At 30.5% G+C, this 16,078-nt stretch overlaps 1 protein-coding gene across 1 annotated transcript in view; it reads right to left on the minus strand.

Annotated features, from left to right (window-relative positions):
* The window catches only part of LOC126859346 (uncharacterized), a 52,509-nt gene that overhangs the window by 10,187 nt on the left and 26,244 nt on the right, over nucleotides 1-16,078 (minus strand). Inside the window, exon 2 of the mRNA XM_050610510.1 lies at nucleotides 3,721-3,923. Within this exon, the coding sequence (XP_050466467.1) occupies nucleotides 3,721-3,923 (203 nt within the window). The remainder of the gene's footprint in view (nucleotides 1-3,720; nucleotides 3,924-16,078) is intronic.

The raw sequence follows: 16,078 nt of genomic DNA on the forward strand, positions 1-16,078 counted from the left end.
TATATATTTCTCTCCCCCGCGGGGAGTGCGTCGCGATTTATTGGCCGAAGTGTTGTCTGTACTTTCCGCCGGTAAAATCTAATTGGGAAACCATTGCGTGTACGAAAACGCTTCGTTGGCCGAACTTGCGCCGGCTATCGCGGAAACCGCATAAAGGATTCAGTTAGTTACTTTTTTCTTCTGTTTTTCAATTGGTTCTCAAAAACATTGATTTTTTGACCGTTATTTTTATCCGTGACAATTACATGCATCTATGTCTTGTGTAGCTCGATTATTGTGTAATAAATTGAAAGTCTCTAAAATTTTTCCGCAATAAATTTAAATTTATGTTAGCTTGAAATATCACGTTAAAGAACAAAAAAAAAATATCTCCATAATAGATCACATCATTTAATTGTGCATTAATAATGTTTTGAAAATATAATGAAAATTTTCCCCTAATTAAAGTGCTACAATTAAATTGATTAAAAAACATATTTTATAATAAATTATGCAATATTTATTATATTTTTATAAAATAAAAAATTAATAAAAACTGCGTCAACCGCATCATTTGGCTGTTCTTTATGTTGAAACAAACAAAAAAATTACATTAAAGCTAGGATATTAAGCTGCAATTAAAGCTGAAATATTTGGAGAAACTGTGTAAATGCTTTACTCTGGCTTTAATTCGAATTGAATGAAGCTGTTAACCGTACTTCAGTTTAGCTTGGATAAAGCTCTCTTTTAACAGCTTTTTTAATTCGTTCTGAAAACATTAATTTTGGAACCACTATTTCTTTTTTTTGCTCACGACGCATATACATGCGACTATGCGCGTAGTTCGAAATATTGCATAGTGCGCGGATTGAATTCCGTTGTTATCGTTTCTTTTTCCATTGAAATAATGGTTCGTAATCGATCGCGGGCGAGGGGCGGATGTCGTGATAAATTCAAAGTTGTCTTTAAAATGTCGCATTAAGGTAGACATTTTTTTTTGAAAGAATTCTTTTGAGAAAGATCTTTTTCGTAAAATAACTTCTTAAAAAAAAAAAAAATTGTCAACAGTGCTATGAAGTTGATGTAAGATTTACATATATATAAATTATAATTTAATTATTATATAAATTATTAAATTCTTTATTATATATTTAGAATTACAATAGTGAATTTTTATATAACTTTTTAACTACAAATGCGCGGCAATGAAAAGCAGATTACTAGCTTTGCTGATGCAAACAGTGTTGGTTAGTAATATCTTTTACATTAAAAAAAGCGAGGTAAAGGGTGTATTTAGAAACCAGAGCACGTAACCGACCCGTTTTCAAAATAATATTGAAATTTATCATGTTTGATTTATCACGCGAGCTTTGTATGCATCCGTGTATGCGATATTGTTGCATCCAAAATGATAATGGTTGATTGACATTTTATATCTAGCTAGCTTGTAAGGCAAAATGTAAATGCATTGTTTTCATTCGAATATATTACATAACTCTTGTTTCTAACAACAAGTCAAAACGTGAGAAAAGGATCTTCAGCTTGAAGGATTTAATTACTAGTTAATGAAAAGAATTTTGATAACAGCTAACCATGCAGTAATCGCGCGCGATAAAGCTTAAGATTGAAAATATCATCAGCGGCATTTTTATCTCGTAGTTTACAGTTGTTTTTTGAAGTAAATATTAAAGCTATTATTAATATTATTTGCAGTTATAGTATACATATACTGCTGCGGTGTTTCTGTATTTGTAACACGCCGCACGTGCTTCTATCGCAAATGTACGCTAATATGCCCCGTGTATTTATTAAGCGCAAAATGGACATTGGTTATAATTTCTGTCGTCGAATGAGCAATGGCATTGCACAAATTATTTCAAATATTTAATAATTTAATTTAACCGTGCTACGCAACATGCTTCTTTGATGCAAGAATACTGTAACATATTTGTTGTTGCCATTTTATCGAATTAATTTCTATCACGAATTACAACGCTTCAAGTCGGAACGAAATATCACATATAAATGTTTTTATTTTAAAAATATAGTTTTCCTTTTCCGAAAAATGTAAAATGTGAGATTCGGAAGTATATTTGTTCACAGCATCTATACATATGAAATAAATGTGTTTTATATTTGCTTGTTGCGATAGGAAAGGCGTATGCTGAAAAAGAGTGCTTGGTATATGTTTTCTTCCGGAATAAATCGTCGCGCTAACGGATTTCAAATATTGAACAGCGAAACATTAAAGAATGTTAGGAAAAGAAAACGAATGGCAATGCGATTTGCCAATATCCTATACACTGAGAACTTATTTATATTTATTTTATTATGAAAAATCATTTACTATATTGTAAAAAATTTTTAAACACAATATAGTGTTTAAAGAATTAATTATGGATAAATTTATAGTGTTCTATTAAATAAAAAAAAATTAGCTGTTTATGTTTTCCTGTACGCGATTGGGCAGAAAACATATATAACGAAAAAGAAAATTTCGATGGTTGAACATATCTGTATAATATATGTTCTTTTTTTTTTAATTATATGTATATATATATATATATATATATATATATATATATTTTTGCAGACTTTTAAATTTCCGCCAAGCAATGACTATTCCTCTTTCATACATGCTAGATATGCGCTGCAAATATTCGTCTGCATATACAGAATGCAATCTGCCATGCATTTTGCGCATGTTATGACATGAATGCCATTTCATTTCGCCGATATTGAGAGAAAAAGGAAATTGTTGTTTTACCGTTTAAAGCATGTTGAAACAACATTATTAAGTTAAAAATATGATGCAATGATAAGAATAAAGTTATAATTATGTATGTTACGTAAAACATATCTGATATTAAAAATTTAATATATAAAAAGATATAAAATTTACAAGTGTATTTTTTTATTAATTTAAGATTGATTTTTCTAGAATAAAAATGTAAAGATATTTTTTCTTTTTAAATTATAAATAATTAAAAATTAGTTTTTTTAAATAAAATATTTCTTATGTTCTATTTTAATTAAGAAAATATTATGATAATAAATATTAATTCTCTATAAAACAGTAAAGATATAATTAAATAATAAAAATATAAAATAAATAAAAATAAAAAAAAAACAAAAATAAAATAAAAAAAATAATTTGTGCAAAAATACACATAAGGAAAAATAAATTGTGGATAAATTTTGAACATGTGAGTTTTGGATCATCTTTTGTACTTTGCTATTTATATGTCTAATATGAATATAAAACTTGATTTGCTAAAAACTAGGAATAAACTTTTAATAGGTACAACACTATTTAAAGTTTGCAGTTAAAATAATCCAATTGCGTATATCAAACTATTGAAATTATATAAAAGTATAATTTTAATTAGAAATAATTTGCAAAAATAATAAAATTCATTTTTATCTACTTTTTCATGAATAAGCATGGGAAGAAAAAATTGAATATATGCAGACATAAACTATTAATTGTTAAATCAATTTAAAAAAAGATTATTTATAATATACATATACTTGTATAATTATTATAGTCCTGTAAAATAATTTATAGAAACTTTATTACATCACGAAGTTAGAAAAATTTTTGAGATTTGCAATGATCAGCAAATTATTGATTGATATCAATAAATATTTATCTGAAAAAGATTTCTTAGATAAAATGATACAATATACAAGTAATCCTGCAAATCTATGTTTATTGAAATCTTTCATTTAATTACTCACTATGACTTTTGCTCCGAGTTCTCCAAATACTGCGATCGGTGGCATCTCCTTAGGGACATATCGAAAAAATTCTGAACCCTTGTACCATTTGACAGTGTAAAGGGTGTCCGATTGTAGATCGTATCTGCAAGACATGTTGACCGTTGTACCAGCTGCCACTGCCAATGGTATGTCGATCGATATATTGCGTAATCCACGAACGCCTAGAAACAGCAGGAAACTATTAGCTCAATTAATTATTTAAATATTAAAAGTTGCGCGGATATACATTTAACTATTCCGAAACAATTACTTTTCTTCAGTAGTTTTACTTATTATATATAGTTAAAAAAATTCTATTATGTTTATATTATAATTAATTAAAAAACATTTTGCAATTATGTTATTGATGTTTAATATAATGATTGTTAATATAGTAGTAGAGATAGTGTTGTATATTATATAAAAAAAATGGAAAAAAGCATATCAAATATAAATTTGATGTTATCGTATACATTTTAAGCTGTGCAAATTTCGTAAAGTTTCAGAAATTTTAGAATATATATTTCCGAGCATATATTTAGGTACACGGTATATATACGAATATGAGCAGAACAAATTTCATTAAGAGGTATCTTTGTGTGTCTATTCATGTCTTAAATATATTTTTAAAATAGAAAAATATTTTTAATATTTTTCACCATTTTTTTGGGTTTGAAGAATACTGTTGATGTTTCTATACATTTATTAAGACAAATTTCAATTGTAAATTAGTTAAAAAATCTGTTATTAAAATTATTTTACACTTAGATATCTTGTTTAGATGCATTGAAATCTTTATTAAATTTGTATAGGTCAACCATAATTTTTTATATGACTATTATATACTATTATACTTCACATCACATTGAATACTTAATACTTCTTTAAAATTCTTGAAGTCAGTGACATTTATCGTTGAATGCGCGTTCTTTGTTGTGTACCGCTCGAAGAATGTCGGTAATCCAGAGAAGAAAAGTCAACCCAACTCTCAGACGACAATATTCTGTCATATTTCGGCGGTATAGTTATTTGTTTCATTAGTTAATCAAAAACTTAATGATGTGTATGTGTTCTGTATTCAGAATAAATATTTTAGAGGAATTTTAATCCTCTTCATTTCCGATCTTTATGTAGCTTTAATTACTTAATGATTATGTAATAATCTGTTACCAAAATATGTAATCTGAAACTATGAATGAATATTTTTTTTTTTATGTTATGTACCGTTTTCATACCGAAAATTATTCTTCGAGAAAAAGCAAAACATACATTAATTAATATCTTACTCATTTTGCATGAGGACATAATGAAATAACAGTTATCGTAATTATATTTATGACTCGTCTGTATCATTGATTATCCTGTGAATTGTATGTTTGAAATATTTTAATAAATTATATTCGTTATATACAATACATTTAATTATATCGAAAAGTAGTATTTTTGTTTTTAAAACTGCAGATTAAATAAGATGATAATAATTTAAAACAATTATGCAAAATCAATTATTTATGAGAGAAGTAAAATCTGTTGGATGCAAAAAAGATTACTTCTATCTTGTTTCTGAAAAAAAAAAAAAAGAAAACAAATTGTGCGCGATGCTTATCTTATAATAACTTAAATGAACAAGTGCTCAAACTTTCCATGTAATCCCGCCACCGTCAACGTTGTTCATTCTTGAGGATTACAACTGGCAAACTGGCGAAAGGGCATTTTGCCAGAAAACGTCGGTAAAGATCGAGAAAAATAACATCACGGCCGTCGACTTTTAAGCATTCATTGCGTACTTGCTTAGATCGAGTTTGAAACTTATTACTATTTTACTGCATTTTACGCATGCTTCCATATCATGCATTATTCATCGAAAGTTTGAATCACTCTGCCTTAAGTAAGTCGTTATCAAAGATTAATAAAAAATCTTTAATTAAAAGATCAAAATCTTTACTTGACTTAAAAGAATGGACCTAAAAAACGGGTGATTTATTTATATATCTAAAAAAATAATTTTATTTGAGAATATATTATATGTAAGATTATATGTATGATCCATATGATTTACTGTACTCTGGTCCGATATTACTTAATTAATATGCATGCAGGATAGGTGCTGCAGCCATTTAGCAGCATAAAATATCAAACATGTTAGGAAGATCTGTCAGCGCTATGACCGAAAAGCATTATGCACGGAAGTGTTTGCAAAGACGTGTTATGTCATTATAGCAAATTTCCAACTCTTATCGGCGACATTGCAAAATATCTCCGTTATTATTCCGGCTTAAACAAAGAAAAATTTAACCCCAAGAGATTATATATTTCACTCGGCGTGCAAGTTTGCGAGATCAGCTACCAGCGAGCGTGCCGTGGACTCGCAATAGCAGACTAACGCGAAAGTTTAATCATTAATTAACAGTTTTTTGGTGGATCCTCGTCTAATTAATTATTTATGACTTGATCTGTCAGTATTCATTGTGCTGATAAAGTAATTAAACGATAATTAATTGATACGAAAAGTAATTAATCGGGAAATAGGAGGATGATGAGGGGAGGCGGAAGGGAGGGTGGACATCACGGTGACGCGTTTCACAATCGTGAAATGCATTTTAATAACAGTATAGACAGTCCGAACAACTTCCTTGATGTCAAACATAACGGTCGTAAATGCACATGTATTGATTGCTCTAATAAGCATGAGATTGATGTGACTTATGAGAACAAAAATTAATATCGTGTCATTAGAGTGACGAAAAATAACGAAAGCAATTTTCTGTATCGCTCCTTCTCATTTGCAATTTTGTTTCAAATAACCATAATATAATTGGCATCATTAGTGGCATGTTTTCATTCCCTCTGACAGAACATCTCCGTCTCAGCAAAGCAAAACTTTTTCACTTACAGAGACGCGCGCCTCTTTATCACTAATCACTGCACAGTTTTGAACTTGCTCGACGTATTAGAAGAGCGATGCGTAATTAGAAGCGGTAATTGGAACGTCTGCTCCGCAAAGTTTCACCGTTCGGCTACGTATATAATCAGTTGTTTGGTCTCAATGCGCGCGGATGCAACGGCGCACTTGCAGATCGCTGCATCGAGATTTAAATACCAGGCATTCACTAATCACCTCGCTAATCCTTAATTACCGCTCCTCGCTAGGAGAGGGCGATTGTTATTCGCATCGCGGCTTACCGTGCTGCGGGCCTTCCGTTTTTGGAAGACGAAACCTTCTCATAAATAACGGTAGCGCCGAGACAATGGCGTCACATAAACTCGCTCCACGAATATATCCGGCTAGTCTTAAATTATCGCGGGATAATATATAAAGCCCACAAGTACATATTCAAGCAGATTCAAAAGCACCCGTTGTAACTATTTTTTTTTTTTTTCATCTTCCTTTATGAATTTATTAATTATTGCGACAATAGAGGCAGAAATACAAACAGCATGGCGAACCACATGCACCGAATATTCCATAATCGAATGTAAAGCAAGCAATAGATTGAGCACATTAATCAGCTAATAAGGGCTCGAATAATGCAATAGGTAGAGCGGAATGCATGTTTATCATATTGCATGATATTTGTATGAAACACTATTTGACTAAAAAATTTATGTAAAATTGTTTCAAGCAGCTGATTCCGAAATCGATGACGTCAGTCGGTTTTCACGATGTAGGAAGAAACCAATACGGCCATTAGTACTTATATATATTTGTTTTCGCGCATTTTATAACTATATTGGAATCGATTTCGATTTAATAAAGCAGTTAAAAAATAATTTAATCCACTTATTAATCATATTATATGTACGAATAAACTCAAAACCTTTATATATTTAATAGTTAATTTTTTTGTAACATGTATTCTGATAGCTTAGACGTACATATGAATGTGATAATATGCGATAGCGACGATATTAACATAAAAATGTACATACATTATAATGAGCAATTAGACGTTATCATTTGCGAATTATTATTAAAAATCGCAATTATATTATGATTTGCATAACCGCATTTTTCAAAGTGTATATATATATATATATATATATATATATATATATATATATATATATATATATAAGCCTTGAATTTGTGAAATAATCTTAAACTTTTAATTGCGGCGTAATTATTTATATATTCGTTGATGTGTGAGTATTCGAGAGACCTTTTGCGCATTATGCATATCTCCACAGCCAGATATCTTACAAACATGAAGCCGGAAAAGCCAAAGGCGTAAAGAGCCCGTGCTCTGAAATGAGATCCCTTTCTTCCTTCGAAACTCAACTAAATGAAAAACCCATCCTCGCGAGAGAACGTCAGCTATAGAAGCTTTTATTGTTTCATGAAAGCAGAGAGGGAAAAAGAGATATTGAAAATACGCGTTGCAAAAACCTTTTACTTGGCGAGCTCTCACCGATCGAATCGCGTATCAAATGAATGAAAGCTGCACGGACACCTCTTTCTACTTTTTTTTTTTAGAACTTATTTAACAAGCTGGTGCCGTATTCCAGAATTTATATGAACTCGATCTCTCAGCGAAAAATTTCTTTCATTACTTACAAAACCGCATAGAATACACAATGAATTTGGAATCTTAATAATGAATCTGTTAATATTTAATGCAGATACTTTATCTTGTATCAGGATATCAGTCTAGACTTATAACAGGTTAGTCAGTTATATTATATTATATAATAAGGATGTATAAAAAAATTATGATTATATCTCAAGGCATTACACTTATATCCAAACTCTCTTCTTAGGGCGAAACTTGCTTTTAAGACAATGTAAAATTTCATTATGTAAAACGTTATAAATTCATCTTCAAAGCCGTATAAATTGCTAGCTCATCATGATTTTGTTATACACAGTCCGTTACCGATTTTGCGGAGCGATCTTTTAATTTCAAAAATAGAAGCCTTTAAACATAATCGAGATAAATATTAATTGTATAAAATATCGCGTCGCAACGATTTTAATTTCCAATGGAAATCACTGATTCGATTTACTTAGTATCGCAAGAACTGGACATGTCTTTGAACTTTTCTAAACTAACAATAATCAATTATGACTGAAAAAAGTAAGTCAAGTGATACGGACTATCTTCAACTTTTATATGATTTTATAATTCTCATAAAAACTTTATAATTAATAATACATATGTGTATATGTTAAGTAATTACATTTTATTGTTCACTTGAGAAAATAACATTTCTGAAAAAAATAAATGTGTAAAATATCATATAATTATTTTTAATGAATCGCTTTTAAATTGTATAAAAATTAAGCTATTATTAGATTTTTATTAACAAAAATATTTATTCTGATATAATATTTATTCTAATTTAATCAAAAAAGGTAAGCGTAATTTTAATGCTTCCTCTTCGATCTTGATATAATTCTTTATGAAACTCTTCTTTGAGAATGCATTTTCTTCAAAATTATTGTATTCTTTTTTCAGTACTTTTTTCAAAATCTAATTAACTGTCATAGAAAGATTTATTTATAACAGAGTGTATTTAAATTAGTTTATGTGTGTGTATTTTTGATTTATAAAATATGCTGCCGTTTACAAGCATACACGAATTTTTTGCTCTCATGTTTTCTCTAATTGATTTACCTCTACATTTTTTTACATCATCATTTTTATAAAAAATTAAATTTTTTAGGCGATATAGTTAGTTTAAGTATAATAAATAATAGTTACTAATTAATAATAGCATTAATAGTTTTTATTAATAGTTATTATTTTAAGAACAAGATTAATATACACACTCACAGAAGATTAAAAGATACATCTCAGAATTTATCTTCCTGCAAACAAACTTTATTATTCTATTTCAATATTTAAATAAGAGGTTTTAAATTATAATACAGTTAATTTATGGTTATAATAATTGAAAACAAATACAGCAATTTTTTATTCTTGAATAAAAAACGCCATTAAAATAAATAAAATATCAGTAGCCAATTATAGATTATAGCATGAAAGTAGAAGAGGTTGATATTTTACTGATAAAAATCAGTAATATATCAATGCCCGATAAGACAGTTCCTTCTGAATAATGGTGCGCAAACGTTGGGTGCAGTTCAAGATATATTAATTTCGCTGTAGATGAATTAAAAACGCAAAACTCAATCAAGAGCATTTCATTCAGTACGTTTAAGATGTTCGAATCAATGTACTCGATTATACGTGAATAATTGATTTGCAGGGTGAAAATAGTGCGAAAATATTTACACTTCGCGATCGATAACATTGTTGTATTTCTGTTTTTAAAATTTTAAAGCTTTACTGCTAATGTAGTACTATTTATAAGCTAAAACTGATATAGTAGACTATGAGCGCGCTTGCCGTTCGATTATCAGCGAAATATTTAAATAGAAATCAGGATAAATTAAAATCTCTTGGAATATCCTGATTGATCGAGTAGCTCGAAGGTATTTTGTAGCCATTGAATATTCTATAAAGCTATTCGAGTCAAGTTCAATTCGCGTTTTAAGACTTTAAATGCGCTGATATTCAAATATAAAAATGTAAAAACTGTTGCGAGCATATATAATATCTATTCCATTGAATGGCATTTTAAAAAAAAAAATGCTCTATTTTATTGATTTAGTCGATCGTGAGAACGTATAATTTGACGATTACTTTTTCGTATTATATTTTTTTACTTCCGCGGCGCTACAATTCCGTTACGTCATTCAATGTACAATTGAAATTTGTCTTGTGCATTGCCGGCAGCAATCAACTTCCTGCCATGTTGCTTCATGGATGCTTCTAATGATAAAAGTGATTACTTGGAATTTGTAATTTAATCGCTTATACATACTGTTTCATTGTAGATTGGAACCTCTTATGCTGCGTTTTCGTATCACACCATTGTCTTGCTGGAGGAAAACGAGTTTCAGTAATTCTAGGCAATAATGAGCAAACTATCTATCTCCATCTTTCATTATACGAGTGACTCTGCTCTTATTTTCACGCACAAAGTGCAATCTCTCACGGTACTGCTACACTCTTTATTCTTTTAATTACTTTTAATAAATCAACTTTGCCTATTCAATCGATATTTATATATTTCTTGTGTGCGTATTGTAAAGTAAATAAATTCACAAATAATGTATATTTCGATATTTTCAAATGACCATATTTTGCATTTTTATATAGGATATTCTTAAATTTTAAATTTAATATTTAATGCTATAGAAACTATTGAAAAAATTGAGAGTTACGATCATCACACACGTAAGCAAGAAATTATTAAATTTAATGTTTATTTCACAATAATATTCATTTATTAAATAACAGTTTAACTCTCCTCAATTTAAAAATATTTCGAGAATCGATTCATGTGAAACGTCTCGTAAACGGTTTATCTTCTCAACTTTCTTCGTACAGCATACAATTACGCTTTGCGAAAACTTTGGGGACGTATTGTTAAGATTTCGAGGGTTACATGAAAATAAATCCTACCGCATATATAAGTCGCTAGCAAATAGCCTCCCTTTTTCCTTGCCGCACGTACATGCAAATATGAATTTTCCGTATTCGCCCGCTTTCGGTTGTGTAACGCGTTGTCGCACAGGAATAGGAAGTCCGCGAAGTAGAGAACGACGCTGGGGACGCCTACAAATACGAGAATGGGTACGAGCAAGGTCTTTACCGTCGGGTGGATCGAAGTGGCTTTGCCGCTGAGCCACACGAATAAATCGACGGTGCGGAAAAGCGGATATGCGTTGCTTTGCGTACGACCGCCCGGTCTCATATCTCGACTCGGCGCGGCGCGCCGTTGAATTTGTCCTGAGGAAATAAACGAGAAAACCCCGAGCGGTATCCTTCCAAAACCATCGTCGGTCCTTTTCGTCTTCCCTAAGACTTTTCCACTGGAGAAAAGGTGCAAAGTCACCGTATATTTACGTTTGCCATGAATACAGTCACGTTATACATGTATATTTATCTTTTCTTATATATATATTTTTTAGAAAAATAGTACAGATTTTTCTCTGATCAGAGCGTTATGGGAAAATAATTCTCTAATACAAATATGTCAGTCGAGAAAGTCGTGGTTGAAGCAAATGAATTTTTTGATGCTAAAAGTTAAAAACTAATATAGTAACCATCTTCTTGAGTTTATCGAAAAATCAGTTAAAAGTAATTTACATAACGGGAGGGAAAGCAGTGAGCTTTTATAAACATCCCCTATCAAGATTCGCTAACTTCTTCATAGCTTTTGGTTTGAAACTTTTCATCATCTTGATATACTTGACCGTCGAAATAGTGTCTTGAAATAATACGCGCGATGAAGACAAATGATCTTCCACTAGGCTCTCTTCGTATTTATACCTAAATTAAACGTAACAATTAGAATACAAAGTATGACATGTATTTATTTTTGACTGTAACAAATTCTTTGTTGAATAGCAAAATATTTTACAAACGTTTTCAAGACAATAAAACCGGATATAAAATTCAGGGATCATAGTTCTTATTATTACGTTTGCTCCGATTCTTATTTTGTCGTCGTTAATAGAACCTTCATTTCTGAAAATTGGAAATACAATATTTATACAAGCAGAATTAAATCATGCTCATATTACGAATTATATATATATATATATATATATATATATATATATATATATATTTATGTGCTTTACGTTTATATACATTTATGTGACGAATCCACGCGTATGATATGTGACTTGGAATACAGAAGCGTGATATCCGCAGATATGTGTATGAGGGTGTGTCTACGCGCGAAGAAACTGGGAAAGCGTGCTACAATGGATTTTCCAATTTCACGTTGTCTTCTCGTTCGCGCATCGACGCTTCCACCCGTCGGCATCATCCTTCGCTCCGGCTCGGTCGAAGCCCCGCGTTCGGTGAGCTTAACTTTGGAAGTATGTGCGGCATGTTTGTGTACGGCTGTGATTTACTCGCTCTTCGAGAGGGTACCTCGCTCGGGCTTCTCTCTCGCGTGGGAGGGAGTCTGAGAGCGACGGTGATGGTAAAGCGGGGTGGCAGGCGCCGGCGAAATTTGTCGATTTTCAACCCTCGGAGCGTGGTGAATTCGTCGATATATACCGCTACGGCGTCTGATGTATCGCGAACCGTCTTGGAAGCTTCTCGTAACACGACTGGCCGCGGGCGTTGCCGGAGAAACGCCGAGTAAACTTCATTCTAGTCACATAGAACTGATATCGCGGGTTCTCCAAGCGGCACGGATCTTGAAAACTGGTGGCGAGACTGCTATCTAGACATACTGTTCCGCGATTGAATAGAAAAGGATAAGTCGTAGATAAGCCACGTGTACAATTCAAGTTGCAAAAATAATGCAGCCGAAAATTTTAATCTCTTACATATATATTATGTATATGTTAAACATTAAACTCTTAATTTTCCTTTCGCATTACGCAACATGTTTTAATCTAATTTTTAAAAAAATTATAAAAATCTGAAATAAAAATTTATTATTTAAAGATAATTTAAGATAATTTAAGAATAATAAACGTATAGTTGGAATCAGATGATTATGCAAAATATAATAAGCATGAGAACGATTATTATATTGTGGTAATTAAATTGATGTATAATATATTTTATAAGCTGTTGTATATTCAGTTTTTATAAAACCCGAAATTTTTATAGACCGGCATTTTATAAAAAGACTAAACTTTATAGTAAAGTTGAATTTATAGAGTTTGTGACATATATATCATATCTTCCGTCATAATGTAATGACATTTAGGAAGATAGTCATTTAATAAAACGTCAAATGTTATTCAACCCAATACATTTTCTCATAACATACTTTATACAGTCAATTATAAAGTTTTGTAAGGATAACGAGAATATTATGGAGAGAATGACAACGCCCGGCATGTTTCTCGGTAAAGAACGCGTCGTGCTTCTTCGTGCTATTGAGATAAGAATTACTCGTCAAGATGAATAATAGTCGGGTCGCGACGCGCGTTATGAGATCGCAATTTCTCAAAATCTCTGCGACTTCTGCAGTCGACTTTCCCTTATTTTACTGTTACGGTATTTTCGATAGATTGAATGCGCCTCTCTTAGAGTTACGCCAGCGTAGCGCGATACCGAATCCGGACAATTGCAGACAAAGTTTGATTACGTTGCACGCCAAGTAACTTGAATAATAATGATCCGGGATGAAAAATGTGACCTCTCTCTCTCTCTCTCTCTCTCTATTAGCGGAATATATATTCGAAGGAACGAGCGAACAGAGCGCGTTGAAATCAAGATGAGGACGACATCGAGAGGCGGTGCTCGGGCATCATATCGGACAGCCTTGCGTGGGCTCGTATCGCCTAGACTAGACAAAAGGAATGTAATAAAAAGAATGATACGTATCCTTCGTTCCTTTACACACGATGTTATGAGGAAGCGAATGCAATAATAGGCGCACATTATACTAACAATGGCGTTGGAAGGGATAAGGTGCAATCCCTTTATACGTCTCTATACATACATGCACACACACACACACACACACATATATAGTTTACGTGGCCAACAATGAACTCATATTCTCATGTTTCTCCCGACTCTTCCCAACTCCATGATTGTTGAACCACACTTCCACTGTGACCTTAAACCATAAACTTGTTTGAAACCCTAACGCTGTACTATGCGCCAATCGTCACTGAGATGACATGTTCACAGTGCGCGCTTAATTTGCTCATGCACGGGAGGTCTGGCAATCCGTGAAGCAATTTCTGCACGTATTCACATGAGAGTGTATACAGATTATCTATCACATTCGCGATCGAAATACTCTATTAATATCATAAAAATTATTATTATATATATTACTATCATATTATTATAAAGCTATTATTGTTATTATTATTATATACTAATTATTATTAATATATATATATATATATATATATATATATATATATATAATTTTGTATATAAACTCTTTTTAATGGCGTAAAATAAATAATATTTTTACTTGTCACAGAACATGAAATCTTTTTCTAACAGATTATCGATATTAAAATAGCATAATATATAATATAATTATGTATAATAAAACAAACATCTTTTTTCTCTTTAAAATTAATATTACTAATAAAATTAGAATTACTCCTTATCACATAAATATATATAATATTTCAAAATACTGGCAATGATTAATTTAATATTTTATTTAAAAAAATATTTCTATTTCAAAAATTTATATTTATTAAAGAAATAAATATATTTATATAATACAATAAATTTATATTAAATATATATTATAAAAAGAGAAATAAATAAATAATATACTATTAAATTAAATGGATTCAATTAACAAAGCACTGACTTGCGGATAATAATTTTAATCTATTTTTTTAAGCAGTTATATTTAAAAATTAAATTGCATGCATATATCTTTCTATCGAGAAGCATAAACAAAATAAAAATCTCTGAAATATAGCTATTTTTGAGGAATAATCTAGTTACCTAATGAGAGCAGAACAATGTGCGAGATAATAGCTCGTGGATAAATATAGGCAGAGTTTGATATCCCCTTGCTTCAATTACACCTCTATCAACCTAATTGCATATTGGGTACACGAAACAGAGGCGTTTCGTCTTTCGTTCAGCAGGATGTTCTACGGATCACTTATTCTGCTAACGAACATGTCAGTATTGCATTTTTACCATTATGCGAAATTATTTTAGCTACTAGATGCTTGTACGCCCGCCAATTGGCAGCATATACGTTGTGTTTAAACAATTTAATCAAAAAATAGTTACACTAGGGATATTCGAAACAGAAAAGTGGATTTTAAAAAAGCTTCATCAGACTGAAATTTATTTCTGAATATATCTGTAGTTTTTCATCTAAAGTTCATCTTCAGTATCTAAAATAATTAAAATTGAAATCTATTCTGTCATGATATATATAAGAATTGAATTATATATGATTTATGTTATATGTTTTATATATTATATTATGCTAATAATTAAAGCGTAATTTTCCATAAAAATTAACAATAATTATTATTTATGAAATAAATTGAGATTGTTCACAAGATGAAATAGTGCTTAGTTGTTATTTTTTTTTTTTATAAGAAGAGAGAAATGTATTGTTATACAAAAACATGTAAGTATATATATTATAATTTGCCTCGTTACACACAGTCATAGAAAAATGTTTTTTTCTGTAAATTTTTATTACATATCAGAAAAAAGTAAAAAATTATTATACATAAAATTATTTCATAATTTTTTGTTGTTGTCAAGAGAGAGAGAGAGAGATCTGACAACTTATATCAAAAATTTATTACACGCAAACTTCGTACATATGGTTTCACTTAAACAAA

This window comes from Cataglyphis hispanica, chromosome 3, assembly GCF_021464435.1.
Source record: "Cataglyphis hispanica isolate Lineage 1 chromosome 3, ULB_Chis1_1.0, whole genome shotgun sequence".
Lineage (NCBI taxonomy): Eukaryota > Metazoa > Arthropoda > Insecta > Hymenoptera > Formicidae > Cataglyphis > Cataglyphis hispanica.